The sequence below is a fragment of the Neoarius graeffei genome, chromosome 19 (assembly GCF_027579695.1).
Source record: "Neoarius graeffei isolate fNeoGra1 chromosome 19, fNeoGra1.pri, whole genome shotgun sequence".
In the NCBI taxonomy this organism is placed as follows: domain Eukaryota; kingdom Metazoa; phylum Chordata; class Actinopteri; order Siluriformes; family Ariidae; genus Neoarius; species Neoarius graeffei.
This window is the reverse complement of record NC_083587.1, coordinates 36090664-36109057: the sequence shown is the minus strand read 5'-3', so window position 1 is coordinate 36109057 and position 18394 is coordinate 36090664. Positions and strand designations below refer to the sequence as shown.

The 18394-nt window shown below is 43.8% G+C and overlaps 1 protein-coding gene across 1 annotated transcript in view; it reads left to right on the top strand.

Moving 5' to 3' along the window:
* Positions 1-18150, top strand: part of LOC132867607 (uncharacterized) — a gene marked incomplete at its 3' end in the record, with an annotated part of 37674 nt that extends 19524 nt beyond the window's left edge. The window contains exon 3 of the mRNA XM_060900590.1: positions 16775-18150. Coding sequence (XP_060756573.1) covers positions 16775-18150 — 1376 coding nt within the window. The remainder of the gene's footprint in view (positions 1-16774) is intronic.
* Between the last annotated feature and the right edge of the window lie 244 nt (positions 18151-18394).

Below are 18394 nucleotides of genomic sequence, written 5' to 3'. Positions count from 1 at the left end.
AACAATTTGCACCCTTTAAAGTGATAGGCATGTTGTATAAATCAAATAACCTCCCCCATAATACATTTTAATTCCAGCTTGTCATGCAACAAAACAGGACAAACACCAAGAGGGATGAATACTTTTGCAAGACACTTTGTGGGTATATGTGATCTTTAGTGAACTGCAGATGAGCAGCAATGTTCTTTTTGGAGAGCAGTGGCTTTCTCCTTGCAACCCTGCCATGCGCGCCATTGTTGTTCAGTGTTCTCCTGATGGTGGACTCATGAACATTAGCCAATGTGAGAGAGGCCTTCAGTTGCTTAGAAGTTACCCTGGGGTCCTTTGTGACCTCGCCAACTATTACACACCTTGCTCTTGGAGTGATCTTTGTTGGTCGACCACTCCTGGGGAGGGTAACAATAGTCTTGAATTTCCTCCATTTGTACACAATCTGTCTGACTGTGGATTGGTGGAGTCCAAACTCTTTAGAGATAGTTTTGTAACCTTTTCCAGCCTGATGAGCATCAACAACACTTTTTCTGAGGTCCTCAGAAATCTCCTTTGTCCGTGCCATTATACACTGCCACAAACATGTTGTGAAGATCAGACTTTGATAGATCCCTGTTCATTAAATAAAACAGGGTGCCCACTCACACCTCATTGTCATCCCATTGATTGAAAACAGCTGACACTAATTTCACCTTCAAATTACCTGCTAATCCTAGAGGTAATTTCACATACTTTTGCCACTCGCAGGTATGTAATATTGGATCATTTTCCTCAATAAATAAATGACCAAGTTTAATATTTTGTCTCATTTGTTTAACTGGGTTGTCTTTATCTACTTTTAGGACTTGTGTAAAAATCTGATGTTGTTTTAGGTCATATTTATGCAGAAATATAGAAAATTCTAAAGGGTTCACAAACTTTCAAGCACCACTATATATATATATATATATATATATATATATATATATATATATACAGTGGTGCTTGAAAGTTTGTGAACCCTTTAGAATTTTCTATATTTCTGCATAAATATGACCTAAAACATCATCAGATTTTCACACAAGTCGTAAAAATAGATAAAGAGAACCCAGTCAAACAAATGAGACAAAAATATTATACTTGGTAATTTATTTACTGAGGAAAATGAGCCAATATTACATATCTGTGAGTGGCAAAAGTATGTGAACCTCTAGGATTAGCAGTTAATTTGAAGGTGATATTAGAGTCAGGGGGCGGCATGGTGGTGTAGTGGTTAGCGCTGTCGCCTCACAGCAAGAAGGTCCTGGGTTCGAGCCCCGGGGCCGGCGAGGGCCTTTCTGTGTGGAGTTTGCATGTTCTCCCCGTGTCCGCGTGGGTTTCCCCCACAGTCCAAAGACATGCAGGTTAGGTTAACTGGTGACTCTAAATTGACTGTAGGTGTGAATGTGAGTGTGAATGGTTGTCTGTGTCTATGTGTCAGCCCTGTGATGACCTGGCGACTTGTCCAGGGTGTACCCCGCCTTTCGCCCGTAGTCAGCTGGGATAGGCTCCAGCTTGCCTGCGACCCTGTAGAAGGATAAAGCGGCTAGAGATAATGAGATGAGATGAGATTAGAGTCAGGTGTTTTCAGTCAATGGGATGACAATCAGGTGTGATTGGGCACCCTGTTTTATTTCAAGAACAGGGATCTATCAAAGTCTGATCTTCACAACACATGTTTGTGGAAGTGTATCATGGCACGAACAAAGGAGATTTCTGAGGACCTCAGAAAAAGTGTTGTTGATGCTCATCAGGCTGGAAAAGGTTACACAACCATCTCTAAAGAGTTTGGACTCCACCAATCCACAGTCAGACATATTGTGTACAAATGGAGGAAATTCAAGACCATTGTAACCCTCCCCAGGAGTGGTCGACCAACAAAGATCACTCCAAGAGCAAGGCGTGTAATAGTCGGCGAGGTCACAAAGGACCCCAGGGTAACTTCTAAGCAACTGAAGGTCTCTCTCACATTGGCTAATATTAATGTTCATGAGTCCACCATCAGGAGAACACTGAACAACAATGGTGTGCATGGCAGGGTTGCAAGGAGAAAGCCACTGCTCTCCAAAAAGAACATTGCTGCTCATCTGCAGTTTGCTAAAAATCACGTGGACAAGCCAGAAGGCTATTGGAATGTTTTGTGGATGGATGAGACCAAAATAGAACTTTTTGATTTAAATGAGAAGCGTTATGTTTGGAGAAAGGAAAACACTGCATTCCAGCATAAGAACCTTATCCCATCTGTGAAACATGGTGGTGGTAGTATCATGGTTTGGGCCTGTTTTGCTGCATCTGGGCCAGGACGGCTTGCCCTCATTGATGGAACAATGGATTCTGAATTATACCAGCAAATTCTAAAGGAAAATGTCAGGACATCTGTCCATGAACTGAATCTCAAGAGAAGGTGGGTCATGCAGCAAGACAACGACCCTAAGCACACAAGTCATTCTTCCAAAGAATGGTTAAAGAAGAATAAAGTTAATGTTTTGGAATGGCCAAGTCAAAATCCTGACCTTAATCCAATTGAAATGTTGTGGAAGGACCTGAAGCGAGCAGTTCATGTGAGGAAACCCACCAACATCCCACAGTTGAAGTTGTTCTGTATGGAGGAATGGGCTAAAATTCCTCCAAGCCGGTGTGCAGGACTGATCAACAGTTACCAGAAACATTTAGTTGCAGTTATTGGTGCACAAGGGGGTCACACCAGATACTGAAAGCAAAGGTTCACATACTTTTGCCACTCACAGATATGTAATATTGGATCATTTTCCTCAAGAAATAAATGACCAAGTATAATATTTTTGTCTCATTTGTTTAACTGGGTTCTCTTTATCTACTTTTAGGACTTGTGTGAAAATCTGATGATGTTTTAGGTCATATTTATGCAGAAATATAGAAAATTCTAAAGGGTTCACAAACTTTCAAGCACCACTGTATATATATATATATATATATATATATATATATATATATATATATATATATATATGGGAGAGTTGGGTAAGTTGAGCCAGTGGGTAAGTTGACCCACCCCCTGTATCTAGGCAATGGTACAAAGTTGTCATCATGTAACCATAAATTCTGCAAGCACCGTTCATTTCTCTTTGGCTATGATGGAGAGCAGCTCATGGTGGTGTGGTAAGAATTTTTTTTTTTCTCACAAAAAACATTTTTTGCATGCCAAAGTAAATTTTCTTTATGCCAGCTATAGTGACTGTTAAGTTAAAGCAAATTTATCCAGGCCTCAATATATATCCCATCCATTTTGATGATTTACCTATGCATTAAAGCATGTGAATCATTTAGTTAAAGATTAGCCTGAATTGCTAAGCTAGGCTGTTTTTTTCCCCCCAAAATGGTGGTTGTGGGGCAAAGTGAACGCCTTGGGGTAAACTGAATCACTTAATCACAGGAGCACCTCCAGGATCTATTGGTATCTTCACCAGATCTGGCTGGATCAATGATCCACTCACCATTGCTTAGTTCCTTGAACATCTGGTTAAGCACGCCAACATATATACACAACACACACACACACACACCACTGTGTAAGCTAAATAAAAACAGAATGCGATAATTTGCAAATCATGGAAACCTTTTATTTAATTGAAAATAGTACAAAGACAACATATCAAATGTTGAAAGTGAGAAATTTTATTGTTTTTTGAAAAATATATGCTCATTTTGAATTTGACGTCAGCAACACGTTTCAGAAAAGTTGGGACAGGGGCATGTTTACCACTGTGTTGCATCACCTCTACTTTTAACAACACTCTGTAAATGTTTGGGAACTGAGGAGACCAGTTGCTGTAGTTTTGAAAGAGAAATGTTGTCCCATTCTTGCCTGATACACAATTACAGTTGCTCAACAGTTCAGCGTCTCTTTTGTTGTATTTTGTGCTTCATAATATGCCAAATATTTTAACTGGGAGACAGGTCTGGACTGCAGGAAGGCCAATTTAGCACCTGGACTCTTTTACTATGGAGCCATGCAGTTTTAATATGTGCAGAAAGTGGTTTGGCATTGTCTTGCTGAAAGAAGGAAGGCCTTCCCTGATAAAGATTTTGTCTGGATGGCAGCATATTTCTCTGAAATGTGTATATATCATTCAGCATTAATGATGCCTTCCCAGATGTACAAGCTACCCATGTCATGTGCACTAATGCACCCTCATACCATCACAGATACTGGCTTTTGAACTGTGCACTGATAACAAGCCGGATGGTTCCTCTCCTCTTTAGCCTGGAGAACGTGGTGTCCATGATTTCTAAAAATAATTTCTACTTTTGATTTGTCAGACCTTGGGACAGTTTTCCACTTCGCCTCAGTCCATCATAAAAGAGCTTGGGCCCAGAGAAGGTAACATTGTTTCTGGATATTGTTTATATCTGGTTTTAACTTGCATTTGTGGATGCTGTAATTAACTGTTTTCACAGATGATGGTTTTCTGAAGTGTTCCTGAACCCATACAGTGATTTCCTCAACAGATACATGTCTGCTTTTAATGCAGTGTCACCTGAGGGCCTGAAGATCACAGGTATCCAATGCCAGTTTTCAGTGTTGTTTCTTGCATACAGAGATGTAAAAAAATTCAAAGAATCTGGAGAATAATATTATGTACCATAGATGTGATCCCCAAATTCTTTGTAATTTTACACTAAGGAACATTATTCTTAAATTGTTGCAATGTTTGCCCATGCAGTCCTTCACAGAGTGGTGAACCCTTCCCCATCTTTACTTCTGAGAGTCTCAGTCTCTCTGGGATGCTGTTTTTATACCCAATCATGTCACTGACCTGTTGCCAATTAACCAAATTCATTTTTTTTAGCATTACACAACTTTTTCATTTTTTTGTTGCCCCGTCCCAACTTTTCTGAAACATGTTGCTGATATCAAATTCAAAATGAGCATATATTTTTCAAAAAAAAAAAAAATTCTCAGTTTCAACATTTGATATTGTAAGATTGTATGTGTGTTCTCGTGCATAGCTGTCCTGAGCTTTATGACCCTTTCACACCCTGGTAAACGTGCATAATCGCGAGAACAGACTCTTTTGTTTTCTCTGTACCTTCTAGTTTCGCTGAAACCACCTTCCTGGTTCCTCCTGTTCTAGGGGGTGTATGGTCTGCTCTTTCATGTATAACAAAAACGACTCCTTATCTGGCGAGTTTCACCTTGTCTTGTCACGCAAGCTTCTGAATGTATATAAACCCTGCTTTTTCTATGTATCACTGAGCAGTGCATGAATAAACCAGATTGATTTCATTCGTGTGGTTTGTTTTTACCCTGCTCCAGAGCGCTCTTATATCGACGCATCTGAACTAGGACAGACGCAGGTTCTAACAATTTGGTGACCCCGACGTGATACTCTCAATCAGGTAAGACATGTTTAATTGACTACCTGGTTGGCAGTAGTTTCGATTTTGTTTTCCCTGGTTCGAGTCCAGGAAGAGCGCGCTATACAAATTTACGACACATTTCCGTCTGTTCCTCTTCAGATCCGTCTGTTGTCATTGTACGATGGGAAGCTCGTTCCCTAAGCCTGCGCCAGGGGAAACCCCGGCCGAATGGATGACTAGGTGCGGTTTCGCTTATTATGTTTCTCCTTGGCTCGATAATTTGGCAGGTTGGACCGAGGCCAACCCTCAAATTCCTTCATATCCTCGCCAAGGTACTTTCGATCCTGGTTATCTTGCATCGGCCTATCGCATGATTTATGAGGGATTAGGGGACCCCGGCTGGGATCGCCCGTATATGCGGGATGGATATGCCAAATGGTATGATATGAAGAAGATTTGGGATAATTTTAAACAGGCTTATACTCCCCGTTCAGTCCTGAAATCCATCCCGAAGCCTCGGGCTGCACCCGTCACCAAGGAAACGGAGGAGGCGGCGCTAGGAAAATCCAAATCTCATTCTGCTCCTCCAGCCTCGTTAGACAGTAAACCTCCACCTTATAGTAAGACCGGAAAAGCTACTGGTAAATCGTCGTCATCTGTAAAAACGATTCCTAAAATTTATCCGTCCCTGGCTGCTGTGTCTGCGTGCCCCCCCCCCACGGTTGACAGAGGGCAGCGTCCCGGAGGGATAAAAGGTGCACCTGCATCAGCCAAGAACGGCAAAGACGAAGAAAGTAGTGACGATACCGATGATGACACTGATGATGACGATTGGGATAATCCCGATGGTGTGGGTCCAGACGCCGGCTCGCGTCCTTATCCGCCACAAAACGCTGCTTGTGTATGGGTTGCAAAGCGCAGTGGTATTGATATAACTCCCCCGTCCCCGTCGGCTCTTAAGGACATCATCTCGCTTCTTCCGTCACCCGATAAGCCCTTGCTTTTTGTTGATCAGTTAATTAATGTTTCTCGTAATTGTCAGCTTACGGGAGCTGATTACCGGTTTATTCTGCAAAATAAATTAGGAGGCGCATATGATGAGACAGCCCTGTTAGAAAACGTTCAGGTTCTCGCCCCCGTCAATGATCAAGCTGAAAATATTAAGGAAGAGTATGAAGGGGATGACGGTCGCCCGCGTCGGCGCACCGTGACTACCTTCTTTTGGAAGGACACGCCGAACGCACTGCAGCAGCTTCGTGAGCAGTTGACGCGATACCTGCTCGCCTTAAAACAAGCAAATAGAGACCTGTCACAGGTCACTAACTGCAAACAGGAGCGTTCTGAGCTGACGTCGGCTTTCTGGAAGCGCTTTGGGGAAGTTTGGCAACACTTGGGAGGTCTTGAACTTGATTTGGCAAACCCGAACCCAATGTTCTTGTCCACCTTTCTGTCTAATTGTCGCCCCGAAATACAGAGCGTATTAAAACATCACTGGAGTGACCGGAATAATCTGGTCCTCCGTCAGGCCGGGGAGCGGGTGCGCACGTTGGAGAGCGATGGTCTCCTAGACTGTAAGATGAATAAAGCATGTTTATCTGTTGTGCCGGGCGGACGGGTGGATGGACGACAGGAGAGGGGTCGCCGAATGGGGCCGCGCGGCGGGGGAGGGAGGAGAAATGGAAAGTGCCACTATTGTGGAAAAGAGGGACATTGGATAAGAGAGTGCCATGCGAGACAGCGTGATGAACGGGAACGTGAAAAGCCTGTCATTCACGCTGCCCCGAGCCCTTCTGGGCAGAGGGATTTTTCCCGCCCATAGGGCTGCCCTCAGAGCGATGAAACCCCGACCGTTGTTATGTTAAATCTTTCATTCAGCTCCCCCCTTAACGAAGATCTCCCTACCATTGTGTTATGCCTAGCAGGGACTGAGTATTCTTTCTTACTTGACACTGGGGCCACGATGTCTTCGGTGGGGAGGGAATATGCGGGTCCTTTATCTACACGGTCTGTAAGCTCTGTGGGAATAGAAGGGGTTCCTTTCCATTCCAGTTGCACGCCCCCCCTTTCTGTTACTTGTGCCCTTGATCCTCTACTAACGTTTTCTCACTCTTTTGTTTGCATGCCTGAATGCCCTTTCAATCTGCTAGGACGGGACCTCATGAGCCTTTTGGGGCTTTCTATTTCCTTCAGTGGTTCGCACATGCGTGTGGATATACCTGACGACGCTCCATCGGATGCCCAAGCTCTCACTTCCCTTTCCCTTCCTCATAATCTTCTTAATGCTGCTTGTGCCGCTACCTACCTCACACCCTCTCTTTCTGACCTTCCAGATTCTCTTTGGGCGAAACATAAGGACGAGGTGGGCTTTGTTAAGTGTACCCCTTACGAGGCGGTCATTAAACACTCTTCGCCAGTATATGTAAAACAGTACCCCCTTTCCCCAGCTAAACTGTCTGGCATTGATGATGTTCTGTGTTCTCTCCTAGAGCAAGGTGTGGTTGTTCCCTGTGTTAGCCCTTATAACACTCCAGTGAACCCGGTGCAGAAGCCCAACGGCACGTGGCGTTTCACCCAGGACTTGCGTAAGATTAATGAGTTAATTATCCCAGTCGCCCCATTAGTTCCAGACGTTCCCTCTCTTATGGCCTCGATTCCGTGTGAACATGCTTTTTTCTCTGTAATTGATCTCTGTTCTGCCTTTTTCAGCGTCCCTGTGGGCCACGACACGCAGCCCCTGTTCGCTTTTACGCATAGGGGTAAGCAGTACACCTGGACCAGGTTACCTCAAGGGTATGTTGATTCTCCTGCGGTTTTTACAGCCGTAGTGAGGGACGCCTTGGCCGATTTGTGCCTCCCCTCGGGCTCCTCCGTGCTCCAGTATGCGGATGATCTTCTGGTAACGGCGGAGGATAAGGACATTTGCGCTACAGCTACACTCGCTCTCCTCTCTCTTCTGGCGCAAGAAGGTTTCAAGGTCTCACGAACTAAGCTTCAGTTCTGCCTCCCCACTGTTCGATATCTGGGTCACGATCTCTCCCAGGGCTCCCGCAGGCTCAGCCCCGAGCGTGTGCAGGTCATCCTAGACACTCAGGTGCCTGCCACCAAACACGCCCTCATGGCTTTTCTGGGACTTATCAATTACTGCCGCCAGTGGATTCCTGACTGTTCCACCTATGACAAGTGTCTGCGCTCTGCAATTCTGCACTCGGACCCTTTGACTCAGCCCTTGGTATGGTCTGACGAGATGTTGTCGGCCTTCAGGGCCTTGAAACAGGCTTTATGCTCGGCTCCTGCTCTCGGACTTCCGAATTACCGTTTGCCGTTTCATTTATATGTGTGCAACCAGCAGGGAACTGCGTCTGGGGTTTTGGCGCAGGAGCACGGGGGGGGTATGCGGCCTTGTGCGTTCCTCTCTAAAACTCTCGATTCTGTGGCTCAGGGTCTCCCTGCTTGCCTCAGGGCGGTGGCTGCATGTGCTGTCATGGTCACGGACGCTGAACGGCTGGTTTTGTCTCACCCGCTCGTTCTCCACACCTCACATGATGTAGTGCACGTTTTAAAGAACCTCAGTACCCAGCATTTATCTGCGCAGCGTCGCTCTGGATACGAGTCTATTCTTTTGGCCACCGAAAACCTTACTGTTAAGCCCTCCTCCTCCTTTGATTCTCTCGCGCACGCGCTTCAGCGCCTCCTCAATTCACAGGATGATTCTCTTCCTTCTGAAACACACGACTGCATTTCTAGCATTCTTTTCGAGACAAGTATCCGCCCCGACTTACGCTCCACCCCGTTACTTTCAGGTGATTCGCTGTTTGTGGACGGCTCGTGCTCACGCCCCTCTGACGGCGTCTTTGTGTGTGGTTATTCTGTGTGCCGCCTTCCTGATGAAACTGTTGAAGCTTTTTCTCTTCCTTTCTCCTCGGCTCAGGCTGCTGAACTATACGCTCTAACCCGTGCATGTGTTATCGCCCAGGACACAGACGTCACTATCTACACTGATTCACGCTACGCTTTCGGCGTTGCTCATGACTTTGGTCGGATTTGGGCTTCGCGTGGGTTCACCACTGCAGACGGTAAGCCCATTTCTCATTCTTCGCTTGTTACTGATCTTATTACAGCGTGTCTTCTCCCGCGCTCTTTAGCCATTGTTAAGACTCGTGCTCATTGTATTGGGGACTCTTTTGAGATCAGGGGAAACTCTCTCGCCGATCGCATTGCCAAAGCCGCGGCTGCCTCCGGTGTTTTTCCGCCTTCGCTTACTCTCTCCCTGGTCTCATCCAGCCGTATGATTAGTGCCGTTCTTCCGGACATTGACTTGATCTCCCTCCAGGCCTCCGCTTCGGCCTCAGACAACCATTTCTGGGACTCATGCGGCGCGCAGCCGTCTGACGGCGTTCGGATCGATGCTCAGGGCCGCCTTTGTTTGCCTAGACATTGCACTCCATTTCTCGTCCGCGAGTTTCATGGTCCCACTCACCGCGGCCGAAGAGGGGTAGTGGAGGATTTATCCAAAATATTTTGCATCGACAAAATACACACTGATGTACATCACATTCTAGACAGATGTTTAACGTGCGCCCAGAATAATCCATCTAAACCAGGCGCGGTACATCAGCACCTTCCCATACCTGACACGCCGTTCCAGGAATGGCAGATTGACTTTACTCACATGCCAAAACAGGGCCCCTTTAAGTATCTTTTGGTCATGGTCGACAAATTTTCACGATGGGTGGAGGCTTTCCCCTGTGGGAAAGAAGACGCTCGCACGGCGGTAAACAAATTGACGCAAGAAATCATTCCGCGTTATGGTCTCCCGGTAGGGATAGACTCTGACAAAGGTACGCCGTTCACCTCTAAGGTGACCCAAGAACTATGTAAGGACCTAAAAATCCATTGGCGTTTCCACATCCCGTACCATCCGCAGTCCTCCGGCATTGTGGAGCGCGCAAACAGAACAATCAAGGGTAAGCTGCGTAAAGCCATGCAAGAAGCTGGTACTAAAAATTGGGTACAAGTTTTGCCTTTAGTTCTCGCTGACATGCGAATGACCGCTCAAGTGGCCCTCGACAACCTGTCTCCGTATGAGCTCGTGATGGGCCGGCCTTTTCCTACACCCTGGCGCAGAGGTATGCAGGCTATAGGAACGAGTGATCTTGATGTACATCTCAGTGAGTACGCCGTGGGTCTCATGCGGGTGTTGGATGAGTACTGGACGAGACTAAATTCCAAAAAGCCTCCCATTCCTGAGGCACCCACTCACCCCTTTGAGGTAGGGGATAAAGTGTTGGTAAAGAAATTCGCTAAATTAGGCACTCCTCTAGAGGAACCACCCTACAGTGAACCCACGGATGTGCTCGCTGTAACTCGAACGGCTGTACTAACTGACCTTTTTCCACAGTGGATTCATGCCAGTCGAATAAAGAAGGCTCCAATGTAATAGAAATCTATATTGTTGATGCTTAACAGGTTTTTGTGTTTCAGAAAGTTGCTGTGACAATAGCTGACGGCCTTTTCAGGGATCCCTTTTCCAGCATCCGGAGTGATCCGGTTTCGGCTGATCTACAAAGAGGGGATGGTCGGTGCGTCCCGCAGACTTCTGGGCTAAAGAATCTGGAAGACACGTGAGCCTGGGCTACCTTCAACTATCTACATCCTGTGGACACAGAAAGAACAAAGTCAGTGACCAGTATGACTTTCCTTCTGGTATTGGTCTTAGCGCTTGGAGCAGGGAATCCCGCTCAAGCCAGCCACGAGGACAACGTTTTTTGGCGATTTGCCAATTGGACTGCTAAACAACATACTAATCAGTCTTGTTATGTCTGTCAATACGTTAGAGTCTAAACTGTAGTTATACTCTGTAAACAAAGTATAAAAGAGGGGATTGTAAGATTGTATGTGTGTTCTCGTGCATAGCTGTCCTGAGCTTTATGACCCTTTCACACCCTGGTAAACGTGCATAATCGCGAGAACAGACTCTTTTGTTTTCTCTGTACCTTCTAGTTTCGCTGAAACCACCTTCCTGGTTCCTCCTGTTCTAGGGGGTGTATGGTCTGCTCTTTCATGTATAACAAAAACGACTCCTTATCTGGCGAGTTTCACCTTGTCTTGTCACGCAAGCTTCTGAATGTATATAAACCCTGCTTTTTCTATGTATCACTGAGCAGTGCATGAATAAACCAGATTGATTTCATTCGTGTGGTTTGTTTTTACCCTGCTCCAGAGCGCTCTTATATCGACGCATCTGAACTAGGACAGACGCAGGTTCTAACAGATATATTGTCTTTGGACTATTTTCAATGAAATATTGGGTTTCCATGATTTGCAAATCTTCACATTCTGTTTTTATTTATGTTTTACACAGTGTCCCAACTTTTTTGGAATTGGGGTTGTTTATTTAATTAAACAAAGCCCAATTTGCAGAAATAAATTTGCATTTTTTTAAAAAGTTTGGGAAAAAAGACATGCTTATTAGAAATCAAATGGTAATGATTCAGGTGTAGTACTTTGCCATCATTAGCTAATTAGCTATAAACTTATGTTAGCTACTACCTTTTATCCTAGTTAATGACATTTTCAGGGAATCAACATGGCATTGTGCAAGCACACTGGAGCTTTCACTTGTATGTTGGTCAAGCTTACAAACTAAGGATGTAGTCACGTGCCTAATACCTAAATGAGCAGCAACAGTGTTTTCTGGAAACTGGAAAAATGTTCATTATTTGAGGCCGTAATATGACACAAATTAAAGTCTCGTTTCATATGAGAACCTTTTTATTTGCCTTGTGCAGTGCTATCAATCATAGTTTTCAGGCAAACAGTCAGTATCAACTAAAGTGCAGTTTATCCAGCATAGCTTTTAAACAGTTCAACCATTATTGCTATAAACTATAGCTTGCTACTGAAAGAAGCTCAAGTTAATTTAGCTTGTACAAGACAGCCCCATACTTTTTTAACCTATATGTAACATCCTAGGTTACTTGTCAGGTGATAAAATCTATGTTCGACTAAACCAGGGCAAATTTTCCCCCAGGACAGCATCACACCAGTGGGCTATATTGGGACTGAAATTACCCTTGAAGATTAAAACACCACTTGTTATTGCTGAAAGCCACTGTGCAAGGTTAGTGCTGGATGGATAAGGCTGAGAAGCATGGCTTTAACTCTCTCTCTTTTGCACGCGCACACACACACACACACACACACACACACACACACACACACACACACACACACACGCGCTGTTCCATTCAGGGCTACGAAAACATCTGGGATGCTTGTCAAGCATGCAATTAAGTTATTACCTTTACACATTAATAAAATTACCAATTGCCCATATATAATTGCAATACCACAATGAAATATTCACTAACCCAATTAAGTTTTGTTATATACCACAATGTCCACTATCATGTCCATGTCTTAGATTGGAATAGTATTTTCAGACTTTATATAAATGATAATCTTCAACATTTATATCAGACCTTTCCCCAGATATAGAATTACTGATATATGTAGCAATAAAGTTCAACTCAACTCAACTTTGTCATTCTTCCACATACACAGTATATACAGAAAAACGAAATGTCCTTCTCAACGGATCAAGGTGCATAGACAATGCAAACAAGAAGTATCACGACAAAACAGCAAACATTAAATATTTCAAGAGCTGTGCAAACATCACATAACACGACCTAACATTAGATGACATAACACAACATAACATAAGCTGACATATTATACACAGCATAACACAACCTAACATTACCTGACATAACTGAGCTAGCATGCATTTTATAACATAACAAATTTTGTTTGGTTTATAACAATTTTGTTTTATAAGAAAATTGTAAAACATTTGCTTTTTTCTTTCTCTCTGAGCAAACTTCTTAAGGACTGCAGTTCATTCAACACAGAATAAACGAATAATGAACGAATTTAAGAGACAGTATTAAATAAGGGTCCTTCCTTCCTTCCTTCCTTCCTTCCTTCCTTCCTTCCTTCCTTCCTTCCTTCCTTCCTCACTACCGACATCCCACATCCTAGGAAAAAACTGTCTAATTTTTTTTCCCTCAAAACACAACTATCCATAATTGCGGGTTATGACAATATTGAGCTCATACACATTAATATTTCCAGCAAGCTATATTAACTATATTTTAATCTCAAATTCATAGCTTTATTAAAAAATTCAGCTTGCAGCCCTGAATAAACTTAATCATCAATAGTCAAAATGTCAATCTTTTACAAAGTCAATAACCTTTTTACAATGATTGCAACTTTATAACTATATGTTATTAGAAAAATATGAAACTCAGGCTTAAACCATCCACACCACAAAGGTCATATTGATGTGATAAAAAGGGGAATAATACGACATCTACTAAAACTACGTCTTGGTTATTCTTTAATATAATTCTAAAATGTTTAATAGCAATTGTTATGCAAATCATATGCTCTTTTTTTCAAATGTAACACAATACATCATGGCTAAATGCAATGTCACCATCTTCTATCGTAAATGGTTTTAAAAATACTTTCTGTAACTTTCTTGACATTACATGTTCTGGCATTGTCACAAACAAAAACCTGATGACTGGATCCTCATATGCCAAATACTTGAACATGATTGGTTGGAATTATGTGCTTTTCTAATAATTAACATTTAAAAATTAAATACATCTTTATATCTGTCTCACTAGTTTCTTTTATACTGGTATATCCTAGGTGCACTCAACAGGAGAATAATATTCATATTTATTTACACTCCAGGGTGGTGCAGTGGTTAGCACTTCCCTCACAGCAAGAAGGTTCCAGGTTTGAACCCCACGGCCGATGGGGGCCTTTCTGTGTGGAGTTTGCATGTTCTCCCTGTGTCTGTGTGGATTTCTTCTGGGTGCTCCGGTTTCCCACAAAGTTTAAAGACATGCAGATTAAGTAAAATACCCAGCCACTGGGGCTGTACCATACAAGCCAGTGCATACTTAGTGCTGGTCCCAAGGATAGATTGGGGAGTGTTGCATCAGGAAGGGCATCTGGTGTAAAACCTACACCAAATCAAATATGCAGAACAGATCCGCTGTGGTAACCCCTAATGGGAGCAGCCAAAAGAAGAGGAAGAAGAATTGAGACTCCAGTGGAAAAGTTTTTCTTCTTTTAGAGAAGCCCTCTAACCAACAGGTAACTGTGGTTCAGTGAAAAGTTCATGCTCACAAATAACTAGCAGATCAGACTTCTCTTTTCAGTGTAAGCTCATTTAATGTGTGTTTTAAAACACCCCATTTATGTGGTATCAATAGAGACTAATGTGAAATAATAGAGAATTAATTATTCATTATCATAGCTATATGTGTTCAAAGCCTTGTTTTTATATTATCTTGGATTTCAGGCCTGGAAACATTACTTTTGAAATCAACATAATATATTTCTGCACCAATTTGTACATTCCTTGTTTCCGGGCATATAGTTTCCCCCAAGATGTTCCCTGGTGCATATGAAAGGCTAGCTTAGTAGGTTCTTTAAGTGCAAGATGGGGCAGAGTGTTCAGGCTGCCGATCAATAGCTCTAGAATGATTATGAGTCTCTCTTTGACTGGCATTTAAAGGCAATCAGCACCTTATGGATGTCCAGTGTGTGAGGAGCAATTTGTGCAGTAATATCTTTCTTCCCCCATTTTACACTCGCTTCTTAGCTACAACAGATGCTGAGTGAAACACTCAGGTGGGTGGATTTCCCAAAAGCTTCTTAATGCTAAGAGCATCTTAACTAGGAGAGAGAGTGTTCATTATGGTGCTTGCTCTACCATTTAATGATGATCTTTGTGCTACGATGCTTTTAGGAAAGCCGCCCCAGGTTGGTCCACTGCTGATCACTCAGAGCCTGAAAGCCTTCAAATGAGGAACTCTTGCAATCATCTCACAATAGTATGGATACAACAGTTTGGCTTGTAGTTCTAAACTCCTATAATCAATTGATGAGCAATTCTATATCACAGTCTCATAGTTTCTGAGCTATTTTCACAGCAAAGGTGGCTGGATAGCTAATGTGGGAGAAAGTGCAGTCTACTTCTCTTGTCTTTCTCTATAGTCTTGTTCCTGTATCTATTTGATTCCTGCTGTGGTTTTGCAGTTGTCTATTTGCTGTTGGCATAGCTTTATTGGCACAGAGGCCTCTGAAGACCTCACTTATCTCTCCCACAGCAGTGAGAAAAGCAAGAGAGATTACAGTCATCCATCATACTAGTTCCTCCACAGTTTACTGTCTGGGATCAGCACAGGACCCCCCCCCCAAAAAAAAAAAGAAAAGAAAAAAAGAAAAAAACCTGAAAATGCTTCTTTGTGCTGATCAAATAGACAGGAATTGGGTCAGGAGTCAGGGGACCATGTCTGTGAAGATTCTCAATCATCCAGGTCATAGTAAACTGTGGGTGGTAGAAAAGGGCAACTGGACTTGCTTGAAGATTCTTGAAAACGTTTCACCTCTCGTCCAAAAGGCTTCCTCAGTTCTGTCTGACTAATAGGGAGTATCAGATATTTATCCTCTCCTGGCTCAGAATCAGAATCAGAATTCTGATGACCAGCTCATCTAAGGTGTCACTGAGGCATCATGTTGGTGTGGGTCGCTGGAGGCTGGGTGTGAATGGCGAGTCATTAGGGTGATCAAAGGATTGCCCGTTAGGGTGATCAATGGCAATCTGACTCTCTCTGTCCTCCTGTGAGTCCCCGAAAACAGCTGGGTCCTGGCGTACACCCAGCCGTCTGGGAAGAGTGTCCAAGACCACCTTGTAGATGGTTGACAAATGATGTCTTAGACCCCCACCTCTGTTCAGTGATGGCCGTTCTAGGTTTACAAAAATGGCTTCTTTGACTCCTCGCTCATACCAACGATCCTCTCTGGCTAAAATGCGTACGTCACAATCCCGAAATGAGTGTCCTTCATTGTTAAGATGAATGTAGACAGCCGAGTCCTGGCCTGAGGAGCTGGCTCTCCTGTGTTGGGCCAAGCGCCTGTATAGCGGTTGCTTCGTCTCCCCAATATACAAATTTGTGCAATTCTCACTGCACTGAATTGCATACACTACGTTGTCCTGTTTGTGTCTGGGTATTCTGTCCTTAGGGTGGACCAGTTTCTGCTTCAGGGTATTATCGGGTCTGAAATGTACTGGAATGTTGTGTTTGTAGAAGATCCTCCTGAGTTTCTCAGATAGACCAGAAATGTAGGGAATGACAATGTTCTTGCGTTTGTTCCTGTTATCATCCTTGTCAGTTATGTTCCTTTTTATGCTCTTTAGGAAAGCCCAGTTGGGATAACCGCAATTCTGAAGTGCTTTCTTGATATGGTTCTGCTCCTTCTCTTTTCCCTCTAATGTTGTCGGAATGTTCTGAGCCCTGTGTTGCAAGGTCCTAATGACCCCCAATTTATGTTCCAGTGGGTGGAATCTTGGGGATTCACAAAGAAGGAGCTCCTCTCAGACCTATTATCAGCAGTATAAACTCGGTCACATATAACATTGCTAAACACCTAGCCACAATCTTGGCTCCTCTGGTTGGGAATACACCATATCATGTCAAAAATTCCCAAGATTTTGCTTCTAAAGTTGCAGACCTCAAACTAGATTCAGATGAAACCATGGTTTCCTACGATGTCACTTCTCTGTTCACCTGCATTCCCACCACAGAAGCAGTCGAATCTGTAAGAAAACGACTCCTTCAGGATAGCTCCTTACTGGATAGAACGAAACTCACCACGGATCAGATTTGCACCCTGCTTGACCTCTGCCTGACTACCACTTATTTCCAGTTTAATGAAAGTTTCTACAGACAGAAGCATGGATGCGCCATGGGATCACCAGTGTCCCCTATTGTGGCTAATTTATACATGGAGGAAGTGGAACATATAGCTTTGACCACTTTTGCAGGAGTTGCTCCCAGCCATTGGTTTAGATACGTGGATGATACTTGGGTTAAAATCAAAATCCAGGAGGTGGAAGCTTTCTCGAAACACATCAATGCAGTGGATAGCAACATCAACTTCACTCGGGAGGATGTCAGTGGGAATAATCTAGCCTTCTTGGATTGTGATGTACACATTAGACAAGACAGAAGCCTTAGTATCGAGGTCTACCGGAAACCCACACACACAGACCAGTACCTACTTTTCGACTCTCACCACCCACTGGAACATAAATTGGGGGTCATTAGGACCTTGCAACACAGGGCTCAGAACATTCCGACAACATTAGAGGGAAAAGAGAAGGAGCAGAACCATATCAAGAAAGCACTTCAGAATTGCGGTTATCCCAACTGGGCTTTCCTAAAGAGCATAAAAAGGAACATAACTGACAAGGATGATAACAGGAACAAACGCAAGAACATTGTCATTCCCTACATTTCTGGTCTATCTGAGAAACTCAGGAGGATCTTCTACAAACACAACATTCCAGTACATTTCAGACCCGATAACACCCTGAAGCAGAAACTGGTCCACCCTAAGGACAGAATACCCAGACACAAACAGGACAACGTAGTGTATGCAATTCAGTGCAGTGAGAATTGCACAAATTCGTATATTGGGGAGACGAAGCAACCGCTATACAGGCGCTTGGCCCAACACAGGAGAGCCAGCTCCTCAGGCCAGGACTCGGCTGTCTACATTCATCTTAACAATGAAGGACACTCATTTCGGGATTGTGACGTACGCATTTTAGCCAGAGAGGATCGTTGGTATGAGCGAGGAGTCAAAGAAGCCATTTTTGTAAACCTGGAACGGCCATCACTGAACAGAGGTGGGGGTCTAAGACATCATTTGTCAACCATCTACAAGGTGGTCTTGGACACTCTTCCCAGACGGCTGGGTGTACGCCAGGACCCAGCTGTTTTTGGGGACTCACAGGAGGACAGAGAGAGTCAGATTGCCATTGATCACCCTAACGGGCAATCCTTTGATCACCCTAATGACTCGCCATTCACACCCAGCCTCCAGCGACCCACACCAACATGATGCCTCAGTGACACCTTAGATGAGCTGGTCATCAGAATTCTGATTCTGA